The sequence below is a fragment of the Hypomesus nipponensis genome, chromosome 13 (assembly GCF_054491055.1).
Source record: "Hypomesus nipponensis isolate SF chromosome 13, ASM5449105v1, whole genome shotgun sequence".
Taxonomy (NCBI): Eukaryota; Metazoa; Chordata; class Actinopteri; order Osmeriformes; family Osmeridae; genus Hypomesus; species Hypomesus nipponensis.
The window spans coordinates 2,669,151-2,688,587 of NC_140373.1; the positions used below are offsets into that span (position 1 = coordinate 2,669,151).

The 19,437-nt window shown below is 43.4% G+C and overlaps 2 protein-coding genes across 2 annotated transcripts; one reads left to right on the top strand and one right to left on the bottom strand.

Annotated features, from left to right (window-relative positions):
- Positions 1-4,568: 4,568 nt before the first annotated feature.
- h1-0 (H1.0 linker histone) lies at positions 4,569-6,001 on the top strand. The gene has a single exon (XM_084671117.1). The coding sequence runs from the start codon at positions 4,822-4,824 to the stop codon at positions 5,410-5,412; it is 591 nt and encodes a 196-aa protein (XP_084527243.1). The 5' UTR covers positions 4,569-4,821; the 3' UTR covers positions 5,413-6,001.
- A 951-nt stretch (positions 6,002-6,952) lies between these two features.
- On the bottom strand, positions 6,953-16,584 carry rhot2 (ras homolog family member T2). Its single transcript, XM_084670184.1, has 19 exons — positions 16,347-16,584; positions 15,084-15,142; positions 14,145-14,226; positions 13,933-13,976; positions 13,716-13,769; positions 13,480-13,532; positions 13,171-13,279; positions 12,897-12,998; positions 12,670-12,768; positions 12,470-12,578; positions 12,232-12,352; positions 11,807-11,891; positions 11,407-11,552; positions 10,845-10,945; positions 9,716-9,846; positions 9,322-9,402; positions 9,113-9,235; positions 8,562-8,764; positions 6,953-8,446 (listed from the first exon to the last, which is right to left on the bottom strand). Exons 1-19 carry the CDS (start codon positions 16,381-16,383, stop codon positions 8,329-8,331), a joined length of 1,857 nt encoding a protein of 618 aa, XP_084526310.1. The 5' UTR covers positions 16,384-16,584; the 3' UTR covers positions 6,953-8,328.
- Between the last annotated feature and the right edge of the window lie 2,853 nt (positions 16,585-19,437).

Here is a 19,437-nt window from a genome sequence, read left to right on the forward strand (position 1 = left end):
GCAACCATTGTTTACCATCTAGGAATTTGGATTAGGTCTGAAGGTCCTTCTGCCCTCTGTTGGTGACTATCAGTATAATAACACTAGTTTCATCAAGTGACAAATTCTGCAAATACTGTAAAATCTTTTTTTAGTTTTTTTTGTATTTCTGAGCACATCTGCAGAGTAGGCTGTGGTCTCAGACTGACTTGTGTCTAAATTAAGGGTTACTAAAGTCATGTGCTGACGTAAATGACACCAGAATAACAACTAACATTCCAGAACTCACATGGTAAAGTAATAAAGGGAATATGGAGAGATCGTAATCAGGGGACTATGACTTCCTAGTTAGATACTTTATTCAATCAAGGATTAAAAAGAGCCTGATAACATATTTCATGAAGTATACATTATCTGCAAGATTCTTACTACGTTACACACAACACTGTCACATAATAATTCATCAGCCGTTAATTTTGTGTTTTGAGATGTGGTATAGAGACAACAGAAGGTTGGCAGCTCATTTAGGATCATCTAGTTAGATGATCATCACAGGAAAAACAAAACAGTGAATTAAAATGTAACTGTGTGTTTTTATAGAATTATTTTTCATAAATGTGTAAACAAAGTGTGCATGACATGTCAAACATTTCTTTGAACTGCGCAAATGTAAAAAGTGTTGCTCACCTGCTAGAGCACGTACCACGCAGGCTGAGGCCTTGTCGCAGCGGCCTGGGTTAGATTCCGGCTCGAGACCATCTCTGCATGTCTTCAACTCGATCTCTCCTCCTCTTTTCCTGACTCTCTGTCCAAAAAGGTCAGAAATACATCTTCAGAACAATCTAGAAAGAGTTCTTATGAAGGCAAATCACCTATGATAGCCTGGATGTGATGGCTGTGGGTTTGACTGACAGCACACAGATGCTTGTGACACTGATGAGTGGACGGTGTGGGGTGAGGTGACTTGACAGCTGGTACTGTGGCCGTGGTTACCTGTTCTAAATACTGGGTCTGAGGGGCGTGGGGGGGAAGGGGAAAGAGGTAGAGGAAGGGGGAGGCAAGACATTCACAAAGAAAGCCTTTAGTGTGTGGGGGCTAACCGGTGTGTTTCTGTTGGCAGTCACCCTAACAGCCCACTGTGTGTAGTGTGTTTGTAGTGTGTATGTGTGTAGTGTGTGTGTGTAGTGTGTGTGTGTCTATTTGGTGGTTCAGCAGCAGTCAGCAGAGTACTTGTTTGCTGGCACCTGCTCACAAACACACGTGTGTTATTGCAACTGTCCAGCAGAACACATGCTGGAGAACACGGCTGTTGTCGACTGACACAAGAACAGTCAGAGTAATAACCATACGTGACACAGAGAAGACACACAAATAAAGAATAATGTTTTGGTGGGGTAATATTAATACTGCTTCATGTATGTGATACATGCAGTACACTAATCAATTAATAAAATACAGTATAAGGACATTGTAACACAAAATGTCTAAATCTGAACTAAACTGTTTGCTTTGATCTCCAGATCAGCTCTTGATTCTATGTATGATGATTGATTGTATGTACTGCTGGCTGTGCAACAAATTGCCCCTTGAGGACAATATTTCCCTTAGTTACCTTATAAGTATGTAAATAAAACCCTCCTCAGTAACCGCGGAACATAACCAAAAAATTTTTACAAAGTCAAGCTCAGTCGTAATCTAAGTTAGCTCCATTCAGAAAAACATGGAATCCCAGACATCAGTGGGTTGCCATGGCAGATGGAACCAGACTGTTGAGAGTGGAATGCTAGATTCGCTTTCTACCCCAGAACAACGTCTCCACGGCAACACCCAAGGATAAACAGGCAACCATGAAACAGCATGGCGGAGGACATTTCCCATAATGCCTCAGTGGCTGAGGCAGCCAGGACTTGAGAAGGTTTAAAAGGTTAAAATTACAAATTGGCACGAGATCAGTTCAGGTTGTAACTCTAAGACCGAGTAGTCCTGACACTTAGCAGTGTCTCTTCTCAGAGTATGTACTCAAGTACATGTCTGTAAAACACTGTCCTTCTTGTTAAAAGATGTATTTTTTAGAACAAGTAGGTAAGTATTGTCATAATAGTGTCATACTGATATTTGGTGGGAAATTATGAATAATAAGACAAACATTATAATACTATACATGTTTATAATAAAATATTATGAAAACAATATAATTAATAATAATCATAGTCATTCAAAGTATCATGTTTTAGCAAATTTGAATACAATTACCATATTAACCATATCTAGCAGTAATGTTTTTGTTCAACCCAAAAAAATTGGAAGATAAGACATTGTGATAATGTGTTAAGCTTTGTGTTATGTTTTTTTTCTAGTGATATAATTATCATAAAATGCTAACACAATGTTTTTCTACATTTGTATAGTTGGAAAGAAAAAACATATAAACTACATATAAATAATGTTATAATAGTATCACATCACGCACCTTACTGACCTTGCAAAAGCCCCAAGAATTACACTATTATGTAATAACTGCAGTATCTACAATGGTTACATTGCAAGGTTATTATGGTATGGGATCAGGCACAAGCAGCGCATGAGGCCTGGTGAGACAATAAATATCATTCGGATTGTTGCCATAGTGAGTAAACCCAACATTGTCAATGCGAGTTCATGTCAGAGTAATAAAAGTTGGACATAATGAAAGGCCATGATGTTGAGGGGTTGACCAACAGACGGGCCGCCCATTGTTAAAGACACATCCCTCTGTCGGCGGAGCGAGGGAGTGGTCTAACGGGGCGAGAAGTGTCTCGGGGTGCTGTTTTCAGCACCCGGGCACGGCACGGCCACGGGCTGAAGAACTGTAGACAGCCTCCCCTTCAGAACACACAATGAGCCTATAGCTGCTCGACACTGAAATACATCGTTTAAATAAACCTTGTAAATCCAAAATAAATTCCTTAAAAACATTTCTCAATTAACAAACAAGCAACGGAAATATTGCCACAGTCAATGTTGGGACATTGCCAAACGCTAGTGCGCGCGTGCGCGTTCATTTCCTTCAACGCACTTATTCACGCATTCACTCTAACTCACCCACTCATTCATGCGCTTTCGTTCACTCATTTACCGACCCTCCAACTCACCCATACACTGGCACACACACGCAACTCACATAGCAAAAGGACTGTTGGTGGAGGGTGAGCCTGGAGCTACTCACTCACTGGATGTTAAATGTGGAGCACATAGTAACTATGACAAGGTTCTAACAAAGGAATCATTTGCATTGCAACAGGCTACTTGTATTAATTTGTATTGACTTTGCTAATGACCAAGTAAAATGTGGTATCACTTGCTAAAAGTAGCCAAGGTGCGTGGGCAAGACCTGTTAAGAGAGGCGATTTATTATGTTCCATTCGTAAAATACGGAGGCCAACGTTTTCATAATTTTACATACACTACTTTCCTAAATGAGAAAATGTAACCTAATTAATGTCTTAATGATCACATCTGTCTGATAGCGGGAAACAAGTCAAAAGTAGTGTGACTTTCATATGGGATCCAAGATGGCGTTTGCAGAGAAAATGTATGAAATCAAGATCTGGATAGTAACAAACAATTTACACTTTTCTTCTTGTATTAAGTTATGATCCATTACTGTATAGCTGTATTCATAGTCAATGAAAAATGAGATGAACCGCTCGTAAATTAAACATGCCGCTCAGTCGACTGCTCTACCAGCCACAGAACAAAAGAATGCCATCAATGTGTCCTACATTGGATGTTAGCTATAGTTTTGTATTCAGTCGCACTTGAACTTGATCGAATGTCCTGTGAAATATAAGATCATTTTGTCTCTCTAATGAAATTGTTGACAAATTTAATCGGTTATTATCTGAGCTCTACATCTTAGAGGTGTTGGCAACTTTCCTGACAATGGAGCTCTGGTGCGACTTGCATAGTGCCACTTTGTTATTCCTGATTTTGCCTTTAAGCATTAAGGAAAAGAGACCCATATATAGCATTACAACCTACCAAAATCTCCATTAACATTACTTGATTCATCAATATCTCAAATACTGTGACATTTAATTTATAGGAGGTTTAACAGTAAATAATCTCAACCACGTCACTCAAAGTCACTGGCTGGGCTGTGTTAGTTAGAAAACTATATCGGTGTATTAAAAGCAAAAACGAGGTTTTGCACCACTCAACCCAAGTGGATTCGTTAGAGTATAGATTAATTTGCAATATGCAATTGACATTTTTCTGCTTGGTTCCGTCTGTTTGGGTCAATTTGACCGGAATTCTGCAAAATTGATCACACCGTGCAGTGCTACGAGTAGGTTTTCGGGAAATAAAAGTTAATCGGTCAGCGAAATATATACGAACCATTATATGTGTGTGAAGCCGTAACTGTCTAGTTTCTATCTATGAGGTTTTGTGGACCTATGCGACACCGGACTTTTTATATTTGTGGAGATTTCGAGGATGAAGAAACACAAACGGGACCAGGCGAGTTCCATGGAGCCTGCTAGATCAGCTGCTGGCAGTTGGTGTTCTCAATCACGTCCGCACGTAGGCTTCATAGACTCGGAGTAGCGCTTGTGGAATAAGATACATTCATAGGGATTCACATTTGACACGTCACTGTATGTGGCCAAAAAAAAAATACTTTCTGTTATTACGAAAAAGCTAGTTTTAGTCACTCTTCGGAGTTCTAACAACACCATATCAACTATTTTCTAAATACTGTCGTTTGACAGCTACCTGCGCTCTGTGAACGACTTTCAACAGGGATATCCTACTTGCTTCCAGAATTTTTTTTTTTTTCCAAAGACTTCATAAAAAGTCAACATGGCAGAAACGGCGGCAGCTCCAGCCCCGAAGGCCAAAAAGGCGAAAACTCCAAAGAAGACTGCTTCACATCCCAAGTACTCGGACATGATCAAGGCAGCCATCGTGGCTGACAAGAGTCGTGGAGGCGCATCCCGTCAATCCATCCAGAAGTACATCAAGGGCCATTACAAGGTGGGCGAGAACGCCGACTCTCAGATTAAGCTGTCACTGAAGAGGCTGGTGAACTCCGGGGTTCTGCGCCACACCAAAGGCATCGGTGCGTCAGGTTCCTTCAAACTGGCCAAAGCTGAGGACGCCAAAAAGGTTTCTAAACCCAAACCAGTTGTGAAAGCAAAGAAGCCTGCCGCCAAGCCCAAGAAAGTGGCCAAGCCCAAGAAGGTGGCCAAATCACCAGCAAAAGCCAAGAAAGCAAAGCCAGCGCCGAAAAAAGTGAAGAAGTCTCCAGAAAAGAAGAAAGCAGCACCAAAGCCCAAGAAAGCAGTGAAGAAGGCAAAGCCCACCAAGCCCAAGGCGAGCAAACCCAAGAAGGCCAAAACCGCCAAGCCCAAGCCCAAAACAACAGCCAAGAAAGCAACGAAGAAGAAGTAAAAATGACATCAACAGAGAGACTTGAGTCACTGTAAATAACTTTTGGAGGAGAAAAAAAAAATGTTTTTCTTATATGTATTATTTTTGTATGGTCTCCCGCGAAACCTAACCTTTATACCAATTGTTTCCCACTCCATTGCACTAGTCTACATGATGCTGAAAAGGAGAGTCATGGAATGTAAAAAAAATTGTATGTAGCAGTATTCATCGTTACTATTTATTCCTCCCCGGTCATTGGATACCTGTTGTCTAGGATCTTTTAGAATATGTAGGCCTAGTGAACACCAATTTGGACATTTTATTGATCAGAACCAATAGAGTACTTGTCGGTGCACGAGGTCATTCTGAAAATACAACTGTTTAAATAGCGCGCATTGTTGAGCCTGACAACAATGTAAAACATGAGTGGAAACTGCAAGAATACCAAGTGAAGCGAATGGCTCTAAATGTGTAGTCTGTCTATGTTACATTTGTCAAATAACACTACCATTCTCAATTAATTCAGTCTGTTTGTAGGCAAACGAACCACAACGGATAACTTTTGAAACTGTTTATACTGTAATTCAATAAACTTTTATCATCTTTTAAATATGAAGTGTTCCCTCATTCATTCAGTTTTTTACGCATGCGTTATCCTGGTATTTCCGCCACTTTATGGTTTGATGGTAACGAAAAGCAGTTATAGAAACGGTCCCTCGGTTACCCCTGGGTCTTAATTTACGAGTTAGGAAAGAGAAAGGTGCTGGGCGGTTTTAAAGCTCTTTAGGTCTAACTCACCGTGCCATGCGCTTTCCTAAAAATGTTACGGACCTGTAGTAGTCTTAGTACAGCATGATGCTTGCAATGGCTGAACTGTGGGTCCTAAAAGACCGTACAATACACACACACACAAACGCATCAACTGCTCTTGCTTAATCATAGGATAATCACACCATGTGGCTACTTTGGTATATTTTTCTATCATGACACTTGTAAATATCCTGGTAGTAAAATTAAATCGTATGTTATTTCCGTTTATTTATTTATTTATTTATTTATCAAAGGCTGGCATACCTACAGAAAACCCTCTGAAATCTCCCTCTCCGGACGGGTTTTAAGCCCTGCTATCTGTTCTTACCTTACCGATGCTCTCTACACCCAGCTAGTGGTCGCTCCGCAGAACATCCTCCAGGATAGAGACCTGTCGTTAAGCCATTACAGCCAGTGAAAGGCACGTACATGCTGTACCTTTCTAAACAGTCACATTAAAGGAAGTTAAGGGAATTCGTTGTTCCATTTACAACGAAGTCTGATAGCATGTGGATTCGTGGAGGCAGTCTCCGGTTGTTAGAATTTTTTGAAAAGCTTTGTTCTACTTAAAATTTGTTTCGCCCATTACATTAGCCGCCGTCAGTCTGGCTGTCGGACAAAGTAAAATTAACGAATAAAGACCTCTGTCAATACAAGTTATTTCGCCAGCAAAGTTTCCCCAAAACATACAATGCACAAATGTTTATAATAAAAGCATAACAACCACGTTTGGCCAAAAAAACTAAAGAAGTAACTGATTTGTTTTATTGAGTAAGCATCTATGACTTCAGCACCTTCAGTCAACAATGTCCACAGAGGAACAAGTCAGTTTCCTGCAGCAATGGTGGGTAAATCCCAGACTGGTTAACACGAGAAACGATTGTCCCAATTTGAAAATAAACCAGTTGGTTTACAAGTCAAATAAACCTGTCACACAATCTTGACACCCACTGCCATGTGTGTACCCCAGTTAGCACACACACACTCACACACACCACATCTGCAGGGGGGAGGGGTATAAATTCAAAAAATCTGAGGTGAATTGCTGAATTAAAATAAACTTAAGAAAATAAGAATCAGATAAGTTATTTTGCAAGGTACAGAATTGAGTTCCAGTTTCAATGCATTCCAGAGCCATTTTGTTTTTCATTCAAACATTTTTTGCTTCATGCACAAAATAAAGATCACTCCCCTTCTAAAATCTGAGAAGCCACCAGTTCAGCTGTTGGCCAGAGGCAAAACCTCTTTAAAATAGACATCAAAAGACACTGGACATACCAGACTGGGCATATTCTATTGCTTTCATTCAATACAGCAGAGCCTATAGGAACAAAATACTATATTTGTCTTTGAATACCTACTAGAGGGGGTTCTCTTTATTTGGCAAGTCAGATCAGGTGTCTTAGTGAAGGAGAAAGTAGTTAGAAGACTCTGTGGGACTTCCAGCGAGCTATCCTGCTGTGGACCAGATGTTGCCCGACCCGGGTGTCTTCAGGTGGGGTTATTGTTCTGCAGCTGGGGGCTCACCTCCACTGGAGCTCTGAGGCTTGGTACTGAACGACACATGCCCAACATACCCAGTGTCCCAAGTTTGAAACTGTCCATATGTTCAACATTTTGGCATTTTTCTTTTTTTCCTCCTTCTTCTTCTTAGGAAAGACTGCATACTTATAAAATAAAGAAAACTAAAAACCTACCTATCTATTCTCCCTGTGAATACCATGTTGGAATAGTGAGGAAATGTTCTGGGTCTGAAACGTTACAGGAAGTCATCAACTTGCACTTCCTCGCTGTGATAAAGCACCCGTGTAGGAGCGAGGTGTAGATAGCAGCTCCTGGCGTATCGATGCATGAGGCTAACTCCTGCTTAGCCTGGTTCTGACAACGTAAGGCAGAGTCAGCCAGCGAGCGAGCGAGCGAGCGAGGGAGATATGGCCGCCATCTTTAATTTGTCTTGGATTATAATTAAAGATTTGTTGCTGGGGGTGACAAAGTGGAGCGTTCTGGAGAGTAGTTGGTCTGGAGAAGAGCTGGTCTGGAGAAGAGTTGGTCTTGAGATCAGGGTAGAGTTGGACCAAGGTGGGCTCTGGCTCTGGGTCAGGGGGAGGGGGTCCCCTGGGGTCCAGATCATTTCTGTCGGTGGAAAACTCTGTAGAGGGCAAATCCAAGGACCGTGACCACCGCTGCGCCTAACGTCACCCTCAGCCAGAAGGAGGTGTTGCTCATGTCACTGCCATTCAGATGTCTGAAGGAAGAACCACTGCGTCAACACAGGATCTCACATCAGGCAGACAAACACAGAACACTCCACCGAGTGTTTACATCTGAAATCACGTGTGTGTGTGTGTGTTTGAACTCACGGGAACATAGCAGCCCAGGCCAGCTTGGTGTAGATATTCCGTCCGGAGGCGTCCAGGGAGAGGCTGGAGAAGGGCAGGGGCGGGGGCAGGCGGTGTTTGTAGCAGAACTCTGCGGGGGTCATCCCGTGGTACTGCTTGACCTCTGGGAGATCGGCCTTGGAGGCCACCAACACACAGGGGATGCTGCTGTCCATGTAGTGTTGCTGTCACACGAGGTGAGAGAGAGAGGAAGGCAAATACACGGAGGAAGGAGAGAGAGAGACGAGAGAGGTAAGAAACAGATAGTGGGAAAGGGAGAGAGAGAGAGGGACGAGAGAGGTTAGAAACAGATAGTGGGAAAGGGTGAGGTAGAGAGGGACGAGACAAGTAAGAAACAGATAGTGGGAAAGAGAGAGAGAGGGAGGGACAGAGAGAGGGAGAGACGGAAAGACTTGAGTCTTGAGTTGCAACATCATGGTAAACAATCAAAGTTCGGTGTGTGCAATAAGGAGATAAAAAAAATAAGGGGGGGGGGGGGGGGAGTGAGGACTGCTATCTCTGGCCCAGCTGACCTTGTAGATGCTGGCACAGTAGTCGAAGGACTGGGGGTCGCTGGTGTCATACATGAGACAGGCCACGTCGCACGCCGCGTCCGTCGCCTTCAGGAACGCCGTCTCCACGTCCACCTCGTACAGCTGCCCGGATCAGAGGAGGAGGGTGGGGGGGTGTTAGACCCCGGTCAGAGGTCAAAGAGTGGAGGTTGCGGCAGTAATGTACTTACGATAAGATACTTTTCCTGGTTGCTGACTTGGACTGTGTTGATGGTGTGGAGGGAGAAGGCCCCGACCTCACGCTCGGCTCTCTGAGAAACAGACACAGAAACAGACACAGACACAGACACATAAACAGACATCAGACTCATGCTGCTCCTTTGATCCCCTCCACAGTGGACAACCACCACTGAAGTGGCATTTGCACATGAATAGCCTTTTCATTATCAAGCATTGATAGGCGCAATTATTTTATTCGTAATACCCAAATGTGGTGCCACGTTTACAAACAATAAAAGGACAGCATGACAAACTAGACTTCTCTGGGTGAAGGAAAGTCTTCACATGATGGTTTGAGTCTCCCTCTCTCCCTGCCCCACCCACAGTGTTTTGAAAGGGTCGTACCGCGACTCCCCTGCCCAGGAAGGCCTGCAGGAAAGCCGTTTTTCCGGTTCCTCGCGGTCCGATCACCTTACACAGAAACACAGAGCGCTGAGTCTGGCCCTTCTCCAGGTCCACATCTTTCTCCCGCGTCACTACGGAGGGAGACACACACACACACATGTATATACACACATGTATGTATGTATGTATATATATATATATATATATATATATATATAGGAACAAGACATGCTCATACACAAAACTGGGCAAACGAAGCGAAGCATCATGGGAAGGATTCCGTTCGTCTGTCAGACCCAGTCTGCAGCCGGGAAAGTGTGGGAGGGGCTAGCTGTGTGGGAGGGGCTAGCTGCGTGGGAGGGGCTAGCTGTGTGGGAGGGGCTAGCTGCGTGGGAGGGGCTAGCTGCGTGGGAGGGGCTAGCTGTGTGGGAGGGGCTAGCTGCATGGGAGGGGCTAGCTGTGTGGGAGGGGCTAGCTGTGTGGGAGGGGTTAGCTGCGTGGGAGGGGCTAGCTGCAGGGCTTTGGGCCCTGTCCCCCATTTAGCGCAGGCTCAGGTAAAGAAGCTCACCTCTACGCTGAGGGAGCGAGGGCATTAGCGCCGGTGAGACTATTACATCATTGCCCTCGCTAATCCTTTACTACAGTACGTACTGATGAGCCCTGTCTACCCTCAACATGCACACACAACAACAACTAGCTAGTCATCAAGAAATCCTGACAGCAGTAGCTGTTATATCAACAGAACTTAATGGGGCTTCACTGCATAATCGTACACTGAATTGATGACATTATTAAAAACTAATGGCTTTCTTTCATGAATCATTTTATATGATTCAAAATATTACCTTAAAATAACAAACTTTTAAATATTTAATATTAGTTTTTTTGTGTGCATGTCCTCATAGGGAACGCTGTATATTTATATGTAGAGAGTTCACTGTTCCAGATTAACAGGGTAATCCGTCAAAGGGTTTACTACTGGGACTAGGATTACAGATTCTAGGTAACATATCTGCATTCTTCCAGTCAGGCTTCAGGGTAGGAAAACTGAAGCGCACACACCTAACCCTCACACACACACACAGGCACACACACACAGGCACACACACACACGGGCACACAAACACACCTGTGACAGCTGCAGTCTGGGACTCCTGCTCGGTGATGACTGGGTATCCCAGGTATCCCAAGTACTCCAGGCAGCGGTGCACGTCAACGTAAGCAGACAGCCTGTGAGGGGCGGCAGGAGAAGCAGGACCCTGCTGGTGAGCGTACGGAACCCGGAACGCAGAACAGGAACATCCACACCCCCCCGATTTAGAATCCCTTCACACGCACGAGAGCAAAATGCCAGAGTGGGAAATGCCACGCGAAAAAATACACCAGGGATCATCTAGCATGGGGGGACTGCAAGCGGGTCACATGACATGTGCCAGGGGAAGGTGGACGTGAATGTCCACACACTCCTGGCACAGGGTAGTGGCGTTGCCAGTCAACATTGCTTCTTCGCCATCTTGCCCACGCAAGGGTTCGAACCCGGGTCCAAACAAGACAAGTACACACACCACCACCTCTGCCAACGCTGTGCGTTCACCAGCTACACCGAAAAGCTCTTCAATGGCGAAGGTGGGTGGTCTTTAAAGGTTTCACACACACACACACACACAGGACAAGGCCATAACAATACTTACATCCACTGACACATGAAGCCGTGCAACGAGATGTATCCCTCGTCCGTCGTCGACACAGCCGTGTACACGTCCGAGCCCCAAGGCATGTAGGGAAATACGCAGAAGAGATTCTTGAGCTCCGAAGGTGAGAGGGCCAAGTCCTTATCCTGGGGCGCGGAAGAGAGATGCATATGTTAGCGTTTCGGTTTCACCTACATCTGTACAGCCAACTACCGTGTTCGAATTGAAAATTCAAATGCGGAAACACACGTCATTAATAAGAGAAAGCGGAGATTCTTGAAACGTTTCTTCATAACTATTTTATTTTATTATTACTATTTAATTTTTTTATTGAGAAACGTATTTCCTTCTTTCAGTCATCTGAATAGAAGGTGGACGGCTGAGGGGGACGTCTCCTCACCTCATCATACTTGTCAAACAGCCGCTGGAGAAACTGGTGACCTAGATGGTTTAGCTCGGTCGTACAACCCACGGGAACCCGTAACCTGGCAACGCAAACAACAAACAGCCTTATACATACGTGGGGATACTGTGATCACAGACAAGGGCAGACGCAAACAGGCAGGGGAAAGTAGAGAGCACTCCCAATCTCCAGAAAGACACTTACATTGCTACTTTGTCAAAATAAAAAAAACATAGCATGTAATGTCCCCATCCATGACAAGGAAAAACCTAGCCACCTGGAGATGAATGTAATTTCTTTTCAATTTCGAAACAGTCTTTGAAATGTTATGGCAGGCCTGAGGTTGACCGCAGAGGCTAGTACTGTGCTGTGCTGTGCTGTGCTGTGCTGTGCTGTACTGTGCTGTATTGTGCTGTACATACTGTGGGTACAGATAGTCATCAGTCAGCTCCAGAGTGTCATCGTAGCCAAACTTCCTCAGGATGGTCCAGGTGGTCTCGTGACGACCCCTCTGAATGAACAACGTGTTGAGGAACAGGAAACCTGAAAGGTGGATAAACTCGTTCAGTCAGAACACCACGGACGTGGACCAATATGGGACATTAAACATGAAAAACTTGAGCCTGGTTGCTTTGAAACATTCAAGGCTTCAAAGCCGACCGTTGAGGGTGAGGCCGTTGTCCTGAACGCCGTCGCTGGTGTTCTTCCAGACCACCGTCTTCACGTCCTCCAGCGCTTGAGGCGCCAGGGGGTTCCCGAAACACGATTTCTGAGGAACCATGTATATAAACCCAGCCGTTAGGGAGGGGACAGAGGGAGGGAGGGATATGATAAGTGAATGAGTGCCTCTTGTGCCTCACCTGAAAACAGTTGAGTTCAGTGTCACTGAGGATGCGGTCGTGGTCTTGGTCGGAGATGCAGAAGATTCGGCTGAGAGCTCGAACACACATCGGCTTCAGCTGCAAACAAAGAGCATGGAAAAAATACAATTCAAACAAATGCTGAAAACACGTAACTGAGCTACAATTCACCCAACAGAGGATGTCAGCCCAAAACATCCTGCCGTGTGGTTCATTCCTTAAAAGACCTGTTTGTCTTCAGGGTCGTATAGCGGAGCGGTGGGATGGAGAACAGCCTTCTGGGCGTAGTAGAACAGTTCGGAAATGTTCTTCAGGTTTTTTGCAGAACACTTTCAAAAAAAGGAAGGTCACAATATGTTAGCCAAGTAAATGTTATTACTGGTGTTGTTGTGTGAGCCATTGTGCGTGAGTGTGTGTGTGTGTAAGATAGTATGTAAGTGTGTGTGTGGATGGGTAAGCGTGTCAGTGAGTGAGTGATGGTGAGCAGTAAGAGGTAAATACCTCGACACACGTCTCAATCTCAGAGAACTGGTTCATGATGGGTAGAATGGTCTCCATGGAGCTCCCAGAACGCAGGTCAGACTTATTCCCCACCAGGATGATAGGAACTCTATGACATTATTGGCAACAATCAGGACACTCATATCCAGTGTTTCCCATGCATTGATTTATTTGTGGCGCCCCGCCACAATAAAAAATTTACCGCCACAAATATAGCAACTTTCATTACATTTTTTACTGTTTGACATGGCAAAAAAAGAATTTAATTGTGGAGCTGCGCGCAGCGCATTGATTTGCTCAGACACATACTTGTTACCCTTTTCTGCTTCGCCGTTTACCAAAGGGATCCATTTTGTCCGAATCTGAAAGGGCAGAAGTTTGACACAATAACACTCTTTCAACAGCTCTACTCCATCATACTGTCACAGTTAAATGTTAAAAACACATATTAGGGCATGTAATGTGGCTGAATATGAGGCAGTTTCACATTGAAAATTGTAACTATGAGAGACTGGGTATAGGCCTGTCCAGTATATAAGGTATACCTTATCTATTGTTTCTTCTTTGGTGACGTCATACACCACACACACCACGTTGGCCTGTATGAGGAGGAGGTCATGGTTATCTTGGGCGTAATTGTCACACACCTCCCCTAACTTCCCCACACCTCAACCCAACCTACTGAGCAATCTGATTGGCTGATCAATCTGATCATGCCGTCCTAACAGGAAGTACACAGTAAGAATAAAGTGACACGTTTACCTTGACAATCTCCTCTCTCAGGGCTTCATTTGTCTGCTCACTCTCTGTTTGGCCAAAGCGACAGCAAAACACTTACAAAACAGGCACAACATGACAGAAATACAAGCCTGACTAGTAACACCAACGCAAAATAGGAACTTGTACACAGCAACCTTGTTTTGACAACCTGAGACGTGTGTGTGTGTGTGTTGGGTCTCTGGACAGCGCCTCACCAGAGTAGTCCACTATGTGTGTTGGCACCTTCTCTGGGGTGACGTCAGCAGGGATGGTGATCTCCTCGGCTTTGAGGGGCACCTGTGGGGCAGCACAACATCTAACTCAGGTCTACACGGTTTGTCACACCAAGCAGCCTATAATCAACCTCCCTCCAATTACCTTCAACTTTGATTTATTTTAGGAGAGTCAGCAAAGGTACAATGCTGGCCTTCAAATATATATATATATATTATTTATTTTTTTACTAGAATTTGACCTACATTGTTTTATTTGCCTTAATAGAAGTGCTAAACCCGTTTCACTGTGGCATGGGAATGACTTGGTCTGCTATATATTTTGGCCGTGTTTCAATAGAGCAATTCAAAGTAAGATAAGTATACAAGGTATCCATGGTGACAGATTTCCCTAAACCATCATATATCAACAGTTATAAATTCGCCACAGAGGAGCGATCGTTGGTGCAGGAAAAAAAGTGAGACATTCACATTCTTACAAACTTATGAGAACATACAGCCGTGGCCAAAAGTATTGGGAGAGACATACATTTAGTGTTTGCAAAGTTTGCTGGGCCTTGGCATGAAATGACTGCTAACATAATTTAATTAAGTCATACTAGTGAACTAGTTCTAGCCAGGTGAAATCACTCTATCATTCTGATTGGATTATAAGAGCAGATTGGCTGGTGTAAAAGAGGGGACTATTTGCATATATTGAAAATGATCACCCCAAAAAGCTTTAAAAAAAAAAAAAAGGAAATGTGCCTTATTGTATTCCAGTATATCCAGACAACATTAGTCATTTCCAAAACTTATGGCCACGACAGGTATGGTCAGTGAGTATGGTCAGTGAAGAGCTATCAATCAGTGTCAAAACTTTTTTTGCAGGTCTAAAAGATTGACTTAAGTGGCATTGCTGCGAAGACTCAAGACTCTTACATGCTCTGGAAACTCCTCCCCCACTAAGGACATGATGAGAGAAGTCTTCCCCACCTTGGCTGTGAATGAGTAAAATAAATAGAAATTATAGAGGAGATTGTTTCCACATTGGGGAGCTAATGCCAAAGAAAAACACAGCTGAAGATCAAAACGAGAGCTTTCACCTTGAGATTGGGTCAGACCTTAATGTAAACAGGCCCTTCTAACACCACCTCCCCACCACATAAGACAACTGGATTAAACATAGGGGATAATAAACTACTTCAGCTTATCCATGCCTAAACAACACGTAGCACTGTATACGGGAGGCCTAAGCCAGTGCCTGTAACTTTATGATTTAGGGCCTTTCACACGAAATTAACAAGCCAACTTTCTGCAGCAAGGACTACACCGTACGCTTGACACACCCTGATAGGCCACCTGAGGCCAGCTACAGAACGTCCTAAAGTGGACGTTTGTACACATTCCACCAAATAGGCTACTGCTTGCGAACAGTATCTACAGTAGCTAGACTAGGTCTGTTATTTTATTATTACATCGGAAAGAGAGAGTACTGCAAATATCACTAACTAGGAAGTGTATTAAGAGGGAAAACTAGCTAAACTATCTGCATCCCTAACTAATCACCCAACTGTTGGAATGAAAAATATTTGTGCCATCAACTTATACTTCTATTTTCAGAACAACTAATCTATAATTATTTACAAGCACGTGTCACTATTGCTGTGTGTTATTGACTTAATTTACCAACATGTCACCTTCTATAGGTATAGCTATATAGCTATACTAGTTAACACGCCCATACTATCAGGACTTACGACTTTTCTGATTTAAAATTGTGCCAATAGACCTATCTAGATACATATGTAGTTAGCTAAATGTGTAGCCAAATAACGATACACAAGTTAAGCTACCATACGTTAGGCTACAATAGGCTACTCGCTTGCTATCAACTTGGTTACCCTACTGTACAAGCTGAAGTTTGATCACCGCAGCTCTTGTTGTAGTAAGTTTAAGTGAAGTGGACATCAACGAACAGGCTGGTTTACTAGTGTATAGGTAGTGATCCAGTGTGGACATGTCAACAATTGTGATATTCTAGAGCTAATGTTAATAGCAAAGCTCTCTTCGCTACATCTCCATTGAGATTAGACTACATTCAACAAACTAGCTACAGTCTGTCGGCTAGCTAACGCGCCAGATTGAGTCTGCTTCTCTCTGCAAGTAACTAGCTAGCTAGTTTAGCTAAGAGGATTGACTTACGTTCCCCCAATAACAGTATCCTGACATCTCGTTTCATGTTCTGTCCTGTTATTACAGCAGCTGGATAGTTAGCTATGTGTACGTAGCTTTATTACGAGCAATTTTTATTAATAAACCTCTAAAGGCGGTACTTGGCTAACAAGCTAACAAACTATTTCTGTGACCCATCCCTCTCCAACGTTAGCTTCTAGCTAGCAGCATCCAGCCAAGGAGAAAACTCGAGTTGCTTCCGAATCCGGTTCATGACAGCCTCTCTGTCGTCAACATAAGGAAAAATAACAGATTTTTCCCCTTTTGCCACGAGATTGTTGTATTATTTGTTGTTTTAATAATTGTTATTTCGACAACTGTAACAGTAATGTACTATGATTGACTGATTAAAATGCACTTTATTTTCATGTGTGTCCTATGTGTGTGTGTGTGGGGGGTGTCTATAATTATAATAATAATATCATTATTACATATACAAAATTAATAACAGAGCTACTAAATACAAAGTCTTCACCTTCATTTACAGAAACAGATATTTAAGGACAATTCTATAAATCTGTGAGTTGCCTCAGTGCGGCTGTTGCATCAGAGAATGGATTTCTAAATAGAAAAAAATAAACATATTTCTGTTCTTCAGTTCGACACACTTGAGAGTTGAACATTCTGTGAACGGTTCCCTCGTCCTTGTTTACGGCTGACAAAGCGACACAGCAGGGATGCAAAGAGGGAGAAGCCAACACAGGTCAAACCCACACATAGTGCCACCAACCACACTAACGACTGCTTGTCACTTTCCTGTCAAGGGGAGATAAAAATACAGTTTTAAGTTCTATGTAAGAATAAAGCCTAATTTATACTTATGTCGCCGACACTTTTGAAATCGTCGCAGACGAAGAAAAAAAAGTGTCGCTGAAGCTGCTTCATTTATACTTCGGCAAACACATAGCTATGGTTACATTGTTTACGCTTTGTAGCCTAGGTGATCGATCGGAGAAAAATGGCTGTAGCTAATTTTGACAGGCATTATAAAGGTGTGGATATGTTCTAACTTGCTCGGCCAATCTCTCCTCTTTTCCTTCCATCTTAAACAGCTGTTGAGCGTTCACTGAAAATTCAAAACAATGCAGTCAACGACGCGTGCCGTCTATCTAGCCAATCACACTTGCGCGACACTATGTGACGACATCAGCGCCAGTAGAAATTTCTCCTGGTAGGCGACACTTTCAAGCGACGGTTAAAAGTGTCGACCGTGACGCCATTTATGTCGGCGACCTTTTCGAAAGTGTCTGCGACCTAAGTATAAATTGGGCTTTAAGAGTGTCATATCTGTAATACTAAGAGGGTGTTTTCTTTGCCCCTCTGACTCACCTCTGGAGCATGTAAGCTTTGAATGAGAGCAAAACTGCTCAGGTGGTTGCAGGAACACACCGTCTGGGTGGAGTTTGAGAACAGTGGTGTGCAGCCTTGCTTTGACCAATTTCCTGTGCCATACGTTGACCAATACACACATGTGGGTTCAACAACATCAGACTGGGGACAGAAAGCCAATACAATTGCAGAATTAGGGCCTTATGAAATATTATGTTTTTGAAGTTATAAGTAACAGCTGGACTTCGGTCAACTTTAATAAAAAGTAAGAATATATATTTTTTCATGTGTTTATTGGCACAAAGTACTGATAGAAAGTTTTAAGATCACCTGAAGGTGTCGGAATGTGATGTTAACAGCCTGAGGCAATCTGGTTGTGTTGCTGTTGGTAACTGATACTGTGGTAACCGTTGAGATGTTGGTTATGAAATCCAGACTTTCATAACTTAGCAGAAATACAGATCCAAACCCTGCACATAGAATACGACACACACGCACACACACACATACTGTAAAACTGGGGAGTCAGATGGCTGAGCGGTTAGGGGATCGGACTAATAATCTGATGGTTGCCAGATCGATTCTTGGCCGTGCCAAATGACGTGTCCTTGGGCAAGGCACTTCACCCTACTTGCCTCGGGGGGAATGTCCCTGTACTTACTGTAAGTCGCTCTGGATAAGAGCGTCTGCTCAATGACTAAATGTAAATGTAATGACCAATAGGGTTGGATTTTTACGATTCCGATGCCGAACCGGTACTTTTAAAACGATTCAGATTCCTCAACCGATTCTTGAAAAACGACAAAGGAAAGGCTCTTTTATCAAGTTTTTAAAAAATCAATTAAATTAAATCTAACAACATATTAACGTTTTACTGGTCCCACTGTCACTGGGACCAGAGACTAATCTTCGCAAGCTATCGAACACGGAGCATCCCTCTGCTTTAAGAAGTAGCCTATCCTGTGTTTCGCCACATGTTTCAATAAATTCGACGTGCTTCCCCCTTTACATGTAATAGCTTTGAAACATTTGTTGCATTTTGCGATGTTGGAATCCTTGGCTGTGAAATACAGCCACACTCTCGACTGCTTTGCTTTAAATAATGAATTAGTGGTGGAGTACAGTACCAGTGTAGTTCTTGTCATGACCAATTACAGTCTCCCAAGTGGTGTCAAGCAGACTGTTCTGATTGGTCAGACGGACTGGTCCTCTGGGTGGAATCTTGTCCCTTGTCACCACTATCTCCAACTCTGGTAGATCAAGACACAACTGATCGTTAACCACTTTACTGCTGGACCCCTCCTAAACACAATTCATGCTTATTTACATTTATACCTTGTCAAGTCCCTGAGGGTCAATTAATTTGTCAATTAATTTGTCAATTAATTTAAACTAGAGTGGCGGACACTTTCATCCACTTTTATCCGAGATCATTAATGAGTCAGGTGGCTGAGGGGTTAGGGAAGCGGGCTAGTAATCTGAAGGTTGCCAGTTTGATTCCCGGCCGTGCCAAAGGACGTTGTGTCCTTGGGCAAGGCACTTCACCCTACTTGCCTCGGGGGAAATGTCCCTGTACTCACTGTCACTCTGGATAAGAGCGTCTGCTAAATGACTGAGTGTAAGATAAAGATGACTTGTGTCTGTGTGTAGGCTGTGTGTGAAGCGTTTGGTGACGTACAGTGCGAACAGATCGAGGAATGTGCTGTACTGTTTGTCGTGTGGCCAGTGTGTG